General features: G+C 52.1%; 1 protein-coding gene across 11 annotated transcripts in view; it reads left to right on the forward strand.

The window, feature by feature from the left end:
• DLGAP2 (DLG associated protein 2) overlaps positions 1-16,539 on the forward strand; it is a 791,131-nt gene extending 774,592 nt beyond the window's left edge. For all 11 annotated transcript variants that reach the window (XM_058719822.1, XM_058719819.1, XM_058719818.1 and 8 more), the window contains 3 exons: positions 6,386-6,477; positions 12,592-12,744; positions 16,188-16,539. In XM_058719822.1, the coding sequence (XP_058575805.1) occupies positions 6,386-6,477; positions 12,592-12,744; positions 16,188-16,406 (464 nt within the window). In that variant the 3' untranslated portion in view covers positions 16,407-16,539. The remainder of the gene's footprint in view (positions 1-6,385; positions 6,478-12,591; positions 12,745-16,187) is intronic.
• Positions 16,540-16,688: the final 149 nt, after the last annotated feature.

The raw sequence follows: 16,688 nt of genomic DNA on the forward strand, positions 1-16,688 counted from the left end.
TCCCTGTGTTTTCCCAAAGCTCTGTCCGTCTGCTGTCATGGGAGGCCTTCGGCGCCCTGCTGCAGTGATCATGTCTGATACGTTTATTATCCCCCAGCAGCGCCCAGCCCTATGTGCTCTGCAGGGGAGACAAAGGGGATGGAGCGGGGGAAGAGAGGAGCAGTCTTCATAAACAGGGACAGTCCCGCTCCCCCTCGCACCTCGTAAGACCATGGCATCTAGAATGCTCTAGAGTTCTGGATCCTCTAGAGTTCCAGGTCCTCGGTGGCACTCAGGGGCTGGGAGTGCCCTGGGCGCTCCCCCTTCTATAGATACCGTCTACCAATGTGGGTTGTGTGCGGTTTTCCCAGGACTCTGTAATGACTTAAGATGACTGCTCTGCTGCGGGACTTGGACGCAGAGAACAGAGAACAGATCCATGGATCTGCTTCTTGTGGTTTTCTTAATTTCTTTACCGAAGTTGCCCAGACACCTTGATCTTCTTGTGGACAAAGAGGACACATTTATTATGTGTCTCCTCTGTACACTTTGCACCTAAAACTAGCACCCTATTAGTCACGTTTAGATATTTCGCTAATAATTTGTAACAGGAAAGATAACCTGTGGTTCTTGCCCTGATTTGAAGAACAAGTATAGGGTTATTGCTGATGGCGCCCTTTAAAAAGTAAAGATTAGGTTAAGTGGTTCATTAAGCCAGAACGCTGAGCTCCAAATATTGAAATTTCCATCACACGAAATAATTTCTTCCCAAAACTGTAATTTTATAATCACAGCTCACTGAACCGATTGAGCGAAGTTAGATCTGTTCAGCCCTCTATGATTAATAAAACGTATCATGAGCCCAAATAAATACTGGTTTAGTTAAGTCGTGTTCAGGCAGGCTTCCTGTTGTTAAATCATTCAAAGATACGTTCCGGAGGGAATGTAAACCATTCCTGTGCTAGCGTTTGGGGACTTTTGTATCTGTTACGTTAAGCCCAACGGGTAAATGGCATAAAGTGAAACAAAGCAAATAAGCTGTTTTTCTTGAATAAAAGCAATTGTTCCAAAGCTACCAAGTTTCATTCAGTAGGTCCACAGAGACATGGGCCACACGAGGGACTCAACGGTAGGGTCTTCGGACAGGTGTTGACAGGTTCTCTTGCCCAAAACAACTCTGCCCAATTAGCTGATAATCTAAACACTACTGGGTCAGATGTGTGGAGGCACAGACTCCCGGGGCTGCGGGTGGGGCTTCAGCGATTTCCTCATTCGAGGACCTGCTTTCCACCCCAGAAGACGGGGGGTAACCCCCGGGACTCAGGCCGTGATCCCTGGATGGGACGATGCCTGGCTCATAGACTGTGTGGCGGGCAGAGGGAAGAAGAGAGATTGCTCAGAGCTACCCCACGAGAGCACGACACAGGGCTGAGGAGGACACGGGCCCTGCAGTCCACAGTTTGCCTGGATGCCGCACAGCCACAGAGAAGAGAACAGACAAGTATCAGCTATAAGGGAGATGGCCCTGAGGGGGGCAGATGCCACGCGCACCTTGGGGACCTGCCCACCATACAGCTCGGTGGATAGCCACTGCTCCCGGCCTTCTGACCGGTGTCCAGGTCCTTGCTGCCAAGGGCAGGCGCCTACAGGGAGGTCCCACACATCCCAGGCGCCACACAGCCACGTGAAACTGGATGGACACGAAACGTGCGCTCCAAAGCAATGAATCATGGGAATGTACCTCTGAAGCCAAGAACACACTGTATACACTGCATGTTAGCTAACTTGACAATAAGGTATATATATTTTTTAATTCTTATTTTTGAGAGACAGAGAGAGAGAGAGAGAGAGAGAGAGAGGCAGACTGGAAGCAGGGGAGGGGCAGAGAGAGTGGGGAAGACAGAACCTGAAGCAGGCTCTGGGCTCCGAGCTGTCAGCACAGAGCCCGACCTGGGGCTCGAACCCACCAACTGTGAGATCATGACCTGAGCCGAAGTCAGACACTGAACCAACAGAGCCACCCAGGCATCCCGACAATAAATTATATTAAAAAAAAAAAAAAAGAAAAGGAAAATCTTGTTTTCAAATCCACGGAGAATGATGCTAGATTTTAGAGTTGACTGTGATCTACCGTTAATCTGGAGATTATACTTTTCCATTCATCAATTTGTTCTTTAAACAACTTTTAAATACTAAGTATATGATTTCAAAAAAAAAACCCAGAAATGTGTGCTCGATAAATATGAAAACAGTAACGCTGAGACCTTACAGGGGGACACACCTGTGGGGGCAGTGATTTTCCTACACCCACTCTACAACCTCAGTCATGGAAGATCCCAGAGACCAGGGAGGAAGAAATATTCAAATGATCATTTCAAACTACCTGCAAATTCTACAAAAACCCACCTCAAATTTTGAAAGAAAAGGCTCATGTGAATGTTCTGCTGGCATGTCATACCAAAATTTGCAAGAATTGGAAATTGTAGTAGACACGTGAAAAGTAACTTAATGGGAGCAAGCAAGTTCATCACATTTCCATGCACGTCAGAGGCAACCGTCATACAAGGTTCTCTGTAAATTTGCATTCTGATGAGCATTAGCCCTTATCGGTAGCTCTTGAAAGTGTCCAAACTAGGACAACATCAGGGAAGGACAGAGGAAGAGAATAAATTGAATTTTTCACTTCAATTTCATTGCCGTATGGGAAGCTATTTGCATTAAAGGCACCGGATAGAGAGCATCGGCCCACTGAAGCGCCCGGCGCTCCTGCCCTGAGCACGTTAGCAGTCACGTCGTGAGCTGCTCTTTGACGTCCGCCAACTCTCCCGAGCAAGAATCCACGTACGCCCTTTATAATATCTCTTCACTACACTAAACCAGCACCAAGGTATGACCCCATCTCTCCACGATGTGCTAAAGATTCTACAGTGAAGTGCTTTATGTTAATACTTCTGTTGAATCACGTTTTAAGAAGACCGTGAAAGCTGGGAATTAAAACTTGAAATTGTGTGAAATGGATTGACTTGTAATTAGCCGCCGAGGGAGCAGTGAGTGCAGGAAACCACACAGACCCACCGCTTCTTTCTATTCCTGCAGCCACAGCTCGCTCAAAACAAGTCTCTTTAAATGTTCTCATCGGTCCTGCAGGTGATAGGGGTTCACAGGTGGAACTTCAACATTTCAAGATCATTCCTCCACTCAGTGGCAGTGAGACCAGAGCCAGAGAGACGTGTTCAGTTTGGGGGATCCAACTGTGAATGGGTGCTCTCACCCCTCCCGGGAGACACTGTGTCCTGCCTTGTCCCACACCTGCCTACCCCCCCCCAACCTGTCCCCAGGGCACTCAGTCCTGAACCCGGTCGCCCTCCCCTCCCTGGTGCCAGCTTCCTCCTCCCGTGCTGCCTGGCAGATCAGGTCAAGGAGGTGGGTGTGGGCACCCACCTTGGAAGTGGGCAAGCCCCTCTTGGAAATGGATTTGCAGAATACGGGTGGGCCCAGGTAGCAAGACGCATGATGATACTTTTAAGTCTGAAGGGAGGCCAAAGTGTTATCCAATGTATTCGCTTCTGTGGGAAGTCCCATGTGTTAAACTCCTCTTTAATATCCTAGAAGCAAGGGCACCTGGGTGGTTCAGCCAGTTAGGTGTCCGACTCTTGATCTCAGCTCAGGTCTTGATCTCGGGGTCATGAGTTCAGGCCCCCTGTTGGGCTCCATGCTGGACATGGAGCCTGCTTAAGAAAAAAATTCTGGAAACAGTGCAGAATTAGTTGTGTGAGGGAATTACTCACTCTTTAGGAAGGATAAGGAGAGTGTGGTTGCCCAGGGCAATGGCAGGTGACAGGCGGGCTATGGCTTATTGTCAGATGGCTCAGAAAAGCAAACGTTGGCACATGACAAACTGTTACTCGCTGACTCTAAGTGATGCGGATGCTTTTCTTTAGATCTTCTGTATGTGTGAGATCGTTAACAACAAAACCCTGGGGAGCGGTGGTCGGCAATCTGAGTTCCTTGTACACAGATGAGAAAGTCAGGCAAATCTAATTAGACAGTGTTTCCCCAGAGAAAGTCACTGTCGGAACGCACTGTGCAGGACACCCGGTCCTCGTGCTTCAGCAGATGGACCCTGTGCTTCGCCGACTGCCCCGAAGCTGACTGACCCACACACTGCAAGGTGTCCCGGGCACGTCCGTGGGTTTACTTGTGGGACATCTGTGTCCACAGCCTCACGGCATTTTGTCACATGGGCACTGAGGCCCTTCCCAACTCTGGTCTGTGACTGTCTCCTCCAGAGCAAGCCCGAGGGAAGGGGACACGGCACCTGTGCGGCCTGGCTGTCGGGGTGTCAGAATCTTCGATGCCTGTCTCTAGCGCGCACTGAGTGAGTCTCACAGCCGCTGGTTTGGAAGCACCTGTTACAATCACTACCGTTTGGGAAACTGTGCGGGAACGCGGACCTCAGTTTCCGCCTCTGTGGACACTTGCGAGGCCCCAATGGTGGAGCGTGCCCGAGGGACCCCGGGTGCCCCTGAGGAGCTGAGTCGGGACAACACCGTGGGCTGGAGCGCTGGTCCCCTCTTCTTTAGACAAACCTCCAGCACAGAAATGTCCTGATGTAGATGAATCCGCATAAATACATGTGGGAGGGGGGGTGTCTTTCCTCCTCTTCCCTGATGGGCAAATCTCCGGCTAAGGCGAAACACCCCCTTCCCTAGCCACCTGCCACCTGCTGTCAGCGAATATAAGCTCCCACCACTGTCTTCCCCTTCAAAGCCCGAGGAGATGCCTTGGTCGGCCCCTCGCTGCCCGTGTCCTGTGAGTCTGCGAGAGAGCCAGAGAGGCGACAAAAGCCAGAGGGAGGGAACGATCTGCTCCGGCCCAGACGGGTGGATCCGTATAAACCGAGGGAATAACTTCTCTTTCGTCTCCCAGGCAAATGAAACGTAGAGGTCCCCGGTCCCAGGCCCAGCAGCGGGAAACGTGTTCTAGCAGGCTCCTACATGCTGTTGAGAGGCCTGCGAGTCGGGATCTAGCACAGCTATTATCTCCAAAATCCTGATGGTGCTGCCACCTACATGGACTGGGTGTGAGAGCGGGGGGCAGGCCGGCGAGGCGCCTGGAGGTTACGGGACTGCGGCAGGGCCCCCGCGTTTCACTCACCAAGTCTTTTGTTTGCCGACTGTCCGTCCCAAGTGGTCGCTCCTGCCCTTTGCTAATAGGAGTCCTTTCCGTTGACAAAACCATTATCACTTACCTTTTTACAAAGTGCCATTTGATTAATTCAAGTCCCACAACTTAGAAATCATTTGTCAACTTCAGGCCACATCGCAGTGGGTGCGCAGGAGTGGGAGGGACATCATCACCACGGACGTCCGTGATGTGAGCCTGTTGTGGTGACAGGTGGCGGCCAGTGGCGGGAGCCATGGACCGAGCACGAGGCAGGGAGACTGTCACGTCCCCTGCATTCCTGTGGGAGATGCTCTCAGAGCACCGCCCCAGGGCCACCAGCAGTCCTGAAACACTGTTCGCGGGACTTGAATGCGATAACTGATGTCACTGTGATTTTCTAGAAATTGGGAATTAACACCTTCATCTTCAGGCATCCGTAAAAAATAAGTACTTAACGTCTTTGTATTCATCCTTCTGCCTCATCTTCTAGCTCATGTGAGCATCGTGATAAAAGTGTCCTGATGCCACAAACAGGAAAACCTCCTGCAGTATAGACCGCCTTTCCAAAGTTAGTTCTTCCTAACACTGAAGAGTCATCTCCTAATCGTTGATACTATGTAGCATTCCTTGAGTTTCCCTCAAAAATCAGAAAAGGGACAGGCCAGGGCGCCTGGGTAGCTCAGTCGGGTGAGCATCAGACTCTTGATTTCACCCCAGGTCATGATCCCAGGGTTGTGGGATCGAGCCCCGTGTCAGGCTCTGCGCTGACAGCACAGAGCCTGCTTGGGATTCTCTCCCTCCGTCTGTCCCTCCCCTGCTTGCTCTCTCACTCTATTTATTGTGCAAAGTGAGAGAGCAAGCAGGGGAGGGACAGAGAGAGAGAGAGAGGGAGAGAGAATCCTAGGCAGGCTCCACACCAGCACAGAGCCTGACACGGGGCTCAAATTCATGAACCGTGAGATCATGACCTGAGCCGAAAGCAAGAGTCAGGTGCTTAACCAACTGAGCCACCCAGGTGCCCCAATAAATAAGCATTTTTTAAAAAGGAAAAAAAAGAAACGGAACAGATTGGAAAAGAACTTCCATCAGTGGACATATTCTGCACAATAAATTCAAGGTTTTAATCTTCCGGAAAAGAAGGAGTGGCCCCCACCTTTTGGAGTTTACTCCCTTTGTGTAATGCTTCTGCTTCTGTTTTTCAACTGACCGGGTCTCAAGCTGGTTTTCTTCTGGTTCACAGTTCTCGGGAAGATCCGGAGTGCCGTGGGGAGTGCACAGCTTCTGATGTCCCAGAAATTCCAGCAGTTCTATTGGCTGTGCCAACAGAACATGGTGAGCAGACCCCCAGGTAACCCGGTTCCTCAGGGCATGCTCAGTGGCCGTCTCACGTTCTGTGAGTTTGCAGCCCAGTGAGTGAATGGGAGTCACTGTGGTGCAGCCCAGAGAGGGGGCCACAGTGCGGGGGCCAGCGAGGGGGTTGCGGAAAGACAGCCCCTGACCTGTAGGACACTGGTGCAGCTCCGGGCCATCCCCCTCCAGGCTTACGAGGCAGGTGGGAGGTGAGCAGGTGTGACGGCAGGTGTCACCCAGGTGTCACCGATGCAGGCCGTGGTGGGAGGCGGCTTGACTCAGGCAGAAACGGCTGCAGTTAAAGAGATTCAGCAGGGATTGTACGGTAATTGGGCTGCATGTTCCGTAGCAGCGAAATGAATGCACTGGGTGACACAGTTGGCATTAAAACTTGGCTCTGATCTTCCTGGGAATCAAAGAGAAGGAAAGCCTGGGCATATGTTTGTAAATACTTAGGTGTGCATATTTGCCGCATCTCTGTGTAAACAGACACACACACACTTTCCTTTGTGACTAAACAAAGCATCTGCTTAATATCACTTCTAGAAATAACTAAAGAGTATTCACATTACTGTATAGGCTCTTTTATAAATGCATGCATTCATTTTCAGAGCAAACAGTTCCTTAAAATACAAGTAGGTCTGGGGGCACCTGGGTGGCTCAGGCGGTTAAGTGTCTGACTCTTGATTTCGGCTCAGGTCGTGATCTCACGGTTCACGAGTTCGAGTCCCCTGTCGGGCTCTGCCCTAACTGTGCGGAGCCTGCTTGCAATTCTCAATCTGTCCTTCCCCCTTACAGTTCTCTCTCTCTCTCTCTCTCTGTCTCTCTCTCTCACACTCACACACACACACACACACACACACACACAATAAATAAGTAAACCTTAAAAAAATGCAAGTCTGTCCTAGGCCCGTGGTAACCATGGTGCTTGGTGATTTGACTTTGTTTTGTTTTTTAATTGCAACAAGACGTGAATTTACAGAATGTTCTTACACATCAGAGGAAGCATAGCACTAGAGCTGCCAAATCATCCCTTTTAAGTAGGGTCGTTAAAAAGTACGTTTTCTCTAATATTTTCCAGTTAACCCCATTGAAGTTCGGCACAAAATGTGTAAAGTGACCACCATGTCGCCTGTGACATGAAATTATAACCATCACTTAAAAAGGGGGACACAGGGGTGCCTGGGGGCTCAGTTGGTTGAGCGTCCGACTCTTGATTTCGGCTCGGGTCATGATCTCCAGGTTTGTGAGTCTGAGTCCTGAGTCGGGCTCTGTGCTGGCAGAAGGAGGCACCTGCGTGATTCTCTCTCTGCCCCTCCCCAGCTCGTGCTCTCTCTCTCAAAAATAAACATTTTTTAATTTAAAAAAATGGGGGAACAGAATGGTTTAGGGCTCCTTGGAAGGAACATAGAGCCGTGAGACACTCAGTTACCATGTTGAGCAAGCGTGCTCCTGCCTCCTGTGTCATACCTCTTTGACTACTGTCCCTGAAGGAGTGGATGTAGGCCTCTGCAGGGCTCCCCACCCTCTGTCACACTGAGTCGGGTTAAGCACCGGTGGTCACGATCTTTAGGAACCCCTTATCTAAAGCACCCGCCACATGCAGTAAAAACGTACAGATCTTGTTCAAGCTTATACAATGCCCGTGTCCTCGCTCCCAGAAGCAGCTGACGTTGGATTTTTAAATGACCCATCCTAATATTTTTGATGCTTCCTACACGTGTCAGATTGCACTTTATCCCAACTGTAAGAGAATAATCCTTTCGAAATATGTGGTGTTGCTGCTTTCTTTTCTTTGGCATCTACAACTGGACAAAAGCACAACAAATATCTGCAGGCTTTGTTTCAGCGGAGGCGGGGGAAACGGGGGGCGGGAGAGTCTGAGACCAGCCAGAGGGAGGTGCTGAGGCAAAGTGGGGGGGGGGGGGAGCGGGGTGTCTGAGACCGGAGGGAGGTGATGGAGTGAAGTGGGGGGGGGGGTGTCTGAGGCCACAAGGAGGTGCTGGAGAGAACTGGGGGGGCGGGTTGTCTGAGACCAGAGGGAGGTACTGGAGTGAAGTGGGGTGGGGGGGGTGTCTGAGACCGGAGGGAGGTGCTGGAGTGAAGAGGTGGGGAGTGTCTGAGACCAGAGGGAGGTGCTAGAGTGAGTGGAGGGGAGTATCTGAGACCGGAGGGAGGTGCTGGAGTGAAGGGGAGGGTGTCTGAGACCCGAGGGAGGTGCTGGAGTGAAGGGGGGGGTGTCTGAGACTGGAGGGAGGTGCTGGAGTAAAGAGTGGTGGGGAGTGTTGAGACCAGAGGGAGGTGCTGGAATGAAGAGGGGCGTTGTCTGAGACCCGAGGGAGGTACTGCAGGAAGGGGTGGGGTGTCTGAGACCAGAGGGAGGTGCTGGAATGAAGTGGGGGGGGGGACTGTCTGAGACTGGAGGGAGGTGCTGGAGAGATTTGGAGGGGGGGGTGTCTGAGCCCAGAGGGAGGTGCTGGAATGAAGAGGGGGGGTGTCTGAGACTGGAGGGAGGTGCTAGATTGAAGAGGGGGGTTGTCTGAGACCCGTGGGAGGTGCTGGAGTGATGGGGGTGGGGTGTCTGAGCCCAGAGGGAGGTGCTAGAATGAAGAGGGGGGTGTCTGAGACTGGAGGGAGGTGCTGGAATGAAGAGTGGGGGGATGTGTGAGACCAGAGGGAGGTGCTAGAGAGAATTCGGGGGGGGGGGGGTCTGAGACCTGAGGGAGGTGCTGGAGTGAAGGGGGGGTGTGTCTGAGACCGGAGGGAGGTACTGGAGGAAGGGGTGGGGTGTCTGAGACCAGAGGGAGGTGCTGGAGTGAAGTGGGGGGGGGAGTGTCTGAGACTGGAGGGAGGTGCTGGAGAGAATTGGGGGGGTGTCTGAGACTGGAGGGAGGTGCTAGATTGAAGAGGGGGGTTGTCTGAGACCCGAGGGAGGTGCTGGAGTGATGGGGGTGGGGTATCTGAGCCCAGAGGGAGGTGCTGGACTGAAGAGGGGGGGGTGTCTAAGACTGGAGGGAGTGCTGGAGTAAAGAGTGGGGGGATGTGTGAGACCAGAGGGAGGTGCTAGAGAGAATTGGGGGGGGGGTGTCTGAGACCAGAGGGAGGTGCTGGAGTGAGGGGTGGGGGGGTGTCTGAGACCGGAGGGAGGTACTAGAGGAAGTGTTGGGGGGGTGTCTGAGACCAGAGGGAGGTGCTGGAGTGAAGTTGGGTGGGGAGTGTCTGAGACTGGAGGGAGGTGTTAGAGTGAAGAGAGGGGGTGTCTGAGACTGGAGGGAGGTGCTGTAGTGAAGAGTGGGGGGGTGGGTGTCTGAGACCAGAGAGGTGCTGGAGAGAATTGGGGGGGGGGGTGTCTGAGACTGGAGGGAGGTGCTGAAGTGTGTGGGGGGGGGGGGGTGTCTGAGCCCCTGGTAGGTGCTGGAGCGAGTGGGGGCCGGGGTGTCTGAGACCAGAGGGAGGTGCTGGGATGAAGCAGGTATGTGTGCTGGCAGCTCAGAGAAGCTTTGGCAGCTGCTGGGAGGTTCAGGTGCAGCCCAACCAGTTCAAAGTCAAAGGGAAGACCCTAGAGAACCTGCTGGCTCTTATCCAGATATTTCGGGTGGACCGAACGCAAGGCAAGGACCCATGGGTCCTCACGGGGTAACAAGGATGTAAAGAGCAATGGGAGGATCTGCCCGTGAACCTGCGGGCGCACACGGGCCACCTAGGCCCACCGCACCGCATCGCCAGGTCTGAGTGCCACTCACACCTACTCGGAGCCAGTCCCACCACCCCCGTGCCCCCCCAGGGCTCCCCAGCCCTTGGAGCCCTTCCCAGGACACTGCCCCAGAGCCTGGGATGAGCAGCGCCCATGTCACGGGGACCTCCGATGGCCGGGCCAGCAAGTCTTGCGAACTCTCAGTGGCAGTCATTCACCAGGGATGTCACTGTGTCACTTTGCTGGGGGAGGGGCGGCGCTCACCGCTGACGTTTAGAAACAATTTCATAAACATATCCCGGGATCCAACGGCCTAGTGGACCAGATGGAGCCACCCCCCGAAACAGAATAGAGGACACGGATCCTCTGGGGGCAGCGACTCTCTTCCCTCTGGCCTTCGCTCAGCACAGGCCACCGGCTGGTCGCACGCGGCAGGTGGAATTGGGCCCCAAAGTGATCGTTTTGAGGTGGATGTCAAACCACTGCATGTGTGCGTCCCCCCCCCCGAAAACCACGTCGGCCCTCCACCCCCCAACGTGATGGCATTAGGAGGTGGTGCCTCTGGCCGAGTCCTGGCAAATGGGGTCAGGGTCCCTGTAAGAGAGACCCAGGGGAGCCCCCAGCCGCTTCCTCCCCATGAGGACACAGCCAGAGTCCCCCAGCTGGAGGAGTGGCCCCCCAGAACGCGCCCCCACCGGCACGTGGCCACGAGGCCAGCCTCCAGAGCTGCCAGCAGCAAACGCCCAGTCCCTGGGGCTCATCTAGCGGCGGCCCCGGCGGACTAAGCCGCGGTTTAAAGCGAGTTGAAACAAACCAAACACAAGTCCACGTTGTGCTTAACGTGAGCAACGGAGTGGGCTGAAAGCTGCACGTTTTAAGTGAATTCACAGAAATGTCTCTGTTTAATCTGAGATGGCCTCACACTGCATCAAAGGAACCACACGTAGAAAAGCCCATTTGCTCACCCCCAGGGATGCAGACCCAGGCAGGTAGAGTCTGACCCAGGGCTGCGGTCCCTCGCCAGCCACAGGCGGTGCGGGAAGGGGCTGGGCAGGTGCCCTCAGACCTTGGGAAGTCACCTGATTTTAACCATAGGCAACACACTGAAACCGTGTGCGTGCAGGGCACCGTGTGTGTGGAGCAGAGCAGGTCTCTGGGCCACACGCAGCTCACGGACTGCCAGTTTGTGGCTCCGTGGCATTGCTCTTCTAAGCTCAGGGACCAGTCCGGCGAGCTTTCTGTACCTTCGTAAAATTGACTTCATAAAAGTCGTCCTCCCTCTACATGGGAGCAAAGTAAATGCACGGGGGGGGGGGGGGGGCACCTGGGGTGCTCTGTCGGTTGAGCGTCGGACTTGGGCTCAGGTCGTGATCTCAGTTCATGGGTTGGATCCCCAGGTCGGGCTCTGCGCTGACAGCTCAGAGCCTGGAGCCTGTTTCAGATTCTGTGTCTCCCTCTCTCTCTGCCCCTCCCCTGCTCACTCTCTCTTTCAGAAATAAACAAACATAAAAAAAATAAAAATAAATAAAAATACATGGCATTGGAATGAACAGAAACAGACATGGCTCCAAGCCCAAGCTCATGGCCACCTCCCTGTCCCTGTCCCTGTCCCTGTCCCAGGCACCTGGCTGCAGAACAGCCCACAGGGAGACGGAAACCACAGCAGCCCTATTGCTTTTAGGAATGGCCAAGCATTTGAAAACTGTAATATTTGCCACCGTTTTCAAGGTCTAAGAAAGCCTCTTCAAAACAAAACAGTGAGTGAATGCACCAAGTGTATTTTCTTTAACAGACTTTATGTTTTCGGAGCAGTTTTAGGCTTGTGGCAAAATTGAGGGGAAGGTACAGAGTTCCCACCCACCCTGTGGCACCACACGCACCATCAACATCCCAACAGCAAGTGCATTTCACACGATCTGTGACCCCGCGTCGACACGCGTCATCACCCAGCATCCGGGGTCCACATCAGGGCACTTCTGCTGTCATGCGTGGTCTGGGTTTGGGCGCACGTATGGTGACATGTAGCCACTATCATGGAATTCTGCAGGGTGGTTTCACTGCCCTAAGAGTCCTATGCTCTGTCCATCCGTCCCCCCGCCTGGACCTCTGGCAACCACTGATCTTTTTGCTGTCCCCACAGTGTCTTTTCCAGACTGTCACAGAGTTGGAGTCACTCATCACGCAGCCTTTGCACATTCTCTAACCGTCGGCAAATGCTTGCGTTAACTGTCGGCGGCCCTTCGTGGGCCTTCTGGAATGTTTGTCAGAGCATGAATTTTTCAGGCTTCCCCCCAATCTGGTTCCTTGAAAAGCATCTGCAGGAAGGAGCGGGGCCCCCACCACCCGAGCCCTGGGCCAGCTGGGGGTGTTCATGGCTCTGAGTTCTGCCCGTGTGTTCTCAGGACCCCAGCGCCATGCCGAGACCCACGTCCCAGGACCTGGCGGGCTACTGGGACATGCTGCAGCTCTCCGTCGAGGACGTCAGCATGAAGTTCGACGAGCTGCACCAGCTGAAGCTCAAAGACTGGAAGATAATAGAGTCTCCGGAGAGAAAGGTAACCCTGCCCGGGCCACGCGCCCCCCACGTGCTGCTCCCTGTGGGCCCCCGGAGCCTAACCCTAACGCGGCAGGTGCTCCTTTGTGTCATGCCACATGGTCTCCAGTCGGCAACGCACGATCAGGTGTGCAGATGCTTGCACGCGGAGCCGGCAATAAGCTGACGTGGGACGAATGCCACCGGCGGGGGGTACAGGTAACAGGTCCTTCTGCCATATCTCTGGGACTCGAACGGAAAATCACATGGAGACGAAGAGTCTCATTCCTTATAGGGACCTACCCCGTGCCTTCATCAAACCTGTGTTTGGATTATATAGAAATGATTCTCCACAAGGAAGGTGTGAGGTCTGGTTACAACAACTACCGATTCAGATCGGTACTTTCTGGTGGTTTATCTCCAGTGGAAGATGAAGACACGCTGTGGGCTCTACTTAGACGTCCTGTAGATCTGTCAGCCTTCGCCCTTAAACAGGCTGAAAGGTTCCATTAAACTTGAGCCTGTGATCTTTCTCCCCTTCAGATGCCATCCACAGTAGGGTAACAGGTAGGTCCGAATCAGCAACAAATACAGTGATTTCCTAACACGTTTGAAAGACGCTCTAAGTAATCATAATCTGAATTTCTAGGTAGACATTATCGATTCAAATAAAGTGATGAAAGTAATCCAACACACTTTAGGACAGTGGTGTTACTGTATAGCGGAGGATGTCTACATAGAGATTTAGAACAAGAGCCATCACTGCCATCCTCAGTCTTCCTCCAAAGGTGCCACTGTCTGTGTCGGTGGAGTTCTGGGCTCGAGGTCATAGATGCCACTGCAGATGACTGTCACACCCCCTCTTTACTAGACGATGGGGCAGAGGGGAGTGGGAAGGTGTAGGCTGTCTGTAAGCCATAAATGGTACATTAGCAAGTCCTATCTATGGTCTGGTTTCGTAGTGAAGGAGATCCTAAGATCGCCAATGAAAATGCCATTCTGATAAAATACTAAAAATAGAACCCATTTAACCATCCCAGAGCCCTGCGATGATCCCTATTTTTCATTCTTCAGTAATTGACAATACAACCCCTTCTACCTAAGGTATGCAGAGAAAATGGTCCTCAAAATTAAGACAGCCTTTTGCTGAGGGTATACACGATCTATCCATCCATCTATCCATCCACTTGCCGAGGATATACGCCCCACTGCAGACATGAACCGCTCTTTCACACCACTGAGGCCCCAGGCCGTGTGCTTAGGAGCCACTCTACCCGATCGATCCGCAAGGCCACCTGGTCAACCCTCTCCTACCACAGGACACCTGGAGGCCAGGAGTCCCTTTAAACAGGAGACTCCCACAAGAATTGCCCCTGTGTATTTCTTACAGCCCCACACTTCAGGGGCTACCAATTAAAGAGAAAAGAATAGGTAGATACAATCATGTGCTTAACTTAGGAACTAACTTTTGAAAGAGCTGAATGAAATCTTTAACAAACCCATTACCCTACTGTTGTGGATGCCTGCCAAAGAGTAAGAAGTCGTTGCTTCTGGCCAAGTCATTTAAAAATAAGTCATGGGAATAAAGTGTCAGACACCAAAACAACCTTCCTGCCAAAACCAGTGGGTGGGGTTCTGCCACACGTGTCTGCCCAAGCTGTGCCTTCCCCACAATGTCCTAGCATGTCTGGCCCATTTGCATGTTTGCAGAGGCTGAAGGGAGACACAGGGGTGCGGTTTTCCCCCAACAACTGGATCCCTGCCCAGGAAAGGAAAGGTTCCAGCGCCTTCTGCCAGGCATCCTTCCCTGGGAAGGAGGTAGTCGGCTATGCAGGGCCCTGTCATCACCCGCTGGGAAGGGCAGTCCATGTTGGGTCCAGCTTTGTTAGTTAGGATGCACGTTCAATAACAGGGCAGGGTTGGGGACACAGACCTTTCACCAAAACAGTAAAGACACAATATAACATTATGTATCTGCTGCAGAACTGTGTGATTTAGCCTTCTGGAAAAGGCCTACACCTACTTTTGTGACTTATTTAAGAATATGAGCTAAAGGTCAGAAGTAATTACTTGCATGTTTTTACCAAGCAGGTGAAAAATCTGTCTGTCCGTCCATCCATCCACCATATCTATTATCTACTGTCCATCCATCATATCTATGTATCTATTATCTATCTATCTAATCTATTATCTATCATCTACCTATCCATCCATCCACCAGATCTGTCAGTCTGTCCACCCATCCATCCATCATATCTATTACCTATCTACTGTCCATCCATATCTATATATCTATTATCTATCATCTATCTAGTCTATTATCTATCATCTACCTATCCATCCATCCACCAAATCTGTCCATCCATCCATCCATATCTGTCCATCCATCAGATCTATTTATCTCTCTGTCCATCCATCATATCTGTTTATCTATCCATCCATCCATATCTGTCCATCTATCCATCCATCCATATCTATTCATCCATATCTATCCATCCATCCATATCTATGTCCTATCATCTATCTATTATCTACCCATCCATCCACCAAATCTGTCCATCCATCCATCCATCATATCTGTCCATCCATCATATCTGTTTATCCATCCATCCATCCATGTGTGTCTATCCATCCATCCAGCCAGCATTATCTGCTTATCCATCTATCCATACATCCATATCTGTCTATCCATCCATCCAGCATATCTATGTATCTATCCATCCATCATATCTATATTATCTATCATCTAATATATTATCTATCATCTACCTATGCATCCATCCACCAAATCTGTCAGTCTGTCCATCCATCCATCACATCTGCCTATCCATCTATCTATCCATCCACCCATCTATCCATCCACCATATCTATCTGTCTATCCAGCCAGCATATCTATGTATCTATGTATGTATGTATGTATCTATCTATCTATCTATCTATCTAATCTATCATCTAGTCAATGTCAAGGGGTTTTAGGCCCATAACAGGAAATTTGGCTAACAGCTCCCCCATGTAAGATGGTTTCCATGAAGGTCCTTAGAATCCGGAGTCTGCTGAAAAGTCTGTAGCACATGACAGGGATATCAAGTGACACCTTCCAAAATACCTGGGATACTCAAGAACTGAAATTGTGAATATTTGCCAATGCTCAGAGATGGCAAAAATCTAGCAACAGCACGAAAATAAGCCTGAGACAAAGGATACGTTCCATGTTACCGTGCGGGACTTGGTTCCTTACGTGTAAGGCCGTCACCCAGCCCCTCTCCCTGCCCTGGAGGGTGTGAGGGAAGTCACGGTGTCCAGCAGGCAGGCGGCAAGGCCACTGTTGGGGGCGTGGGGCTGGGCCAGTCAAGCACTGGGGTGGTGTCCCGGGCAGTTTGCGGTCACCCTGCGCGGAGACCAGGCCCATGGACTGGCGCTGTTCCCCTCTGATGTCCCCAATTTTGACCTGTGATCCTTTTCAGGAAGAAAGAAAGGTCCCCCCTCCAATACCAAAGAAGCCCCCCAGAGGGAAATTTCCTGTCACGAGAGAAAAGTCCTTGGACCTGCCGGACAGACAGCGTCAAGAAGCCCGGAGGCGGCTCATGGCTGCCAAGCGGGCCGCCTCCTTCCGCCAGAATTCGGCCTCGGAGCGCGCAGACAGCATAGAGATCTACATCCCGGAGGCCCAGACGCGGCTCTAGGGGCACCTTTGCCCTCTTTTCTTTTTAACAAGATGCGTGTACAGTTTCTCACCCACCCGCTAATTTTAGTCTTGTTTCTCCACCGAATACACCCTGTTGTGTTCTCTGTGCCATAGACACACCGGAATGCGTTCATTTCTGCCGTGCGCCGAGCCCCGGCCAGAGCTCCTCCTCCCTCCCCCCACCCTCCCCCTTCCTCCTCCTCCCCTCCAGTGGTCTGACCCACGGTCAGCTGTGCCAGCTAGGCGTGGGGACACCTCCCTGGTCTGCTCTGTTCTCAGA

The sequence above is a fragment of the Neofelis nebulosa genome, chromosome 3, assembly GCF_028018385.1.
Source record: "Neofelis nebulosa isolate mNeoNeb1 chromosome 3, mNeoNeb1.pri, whole genome shotgun sequence".
NCBI classification, from domain to species: domain Eukaryota; kingdom Metazoa; phylum Chordata; class Mammalia; order Carnivora; family Felidae; genus Neofelis; species Neofelis nebulosa.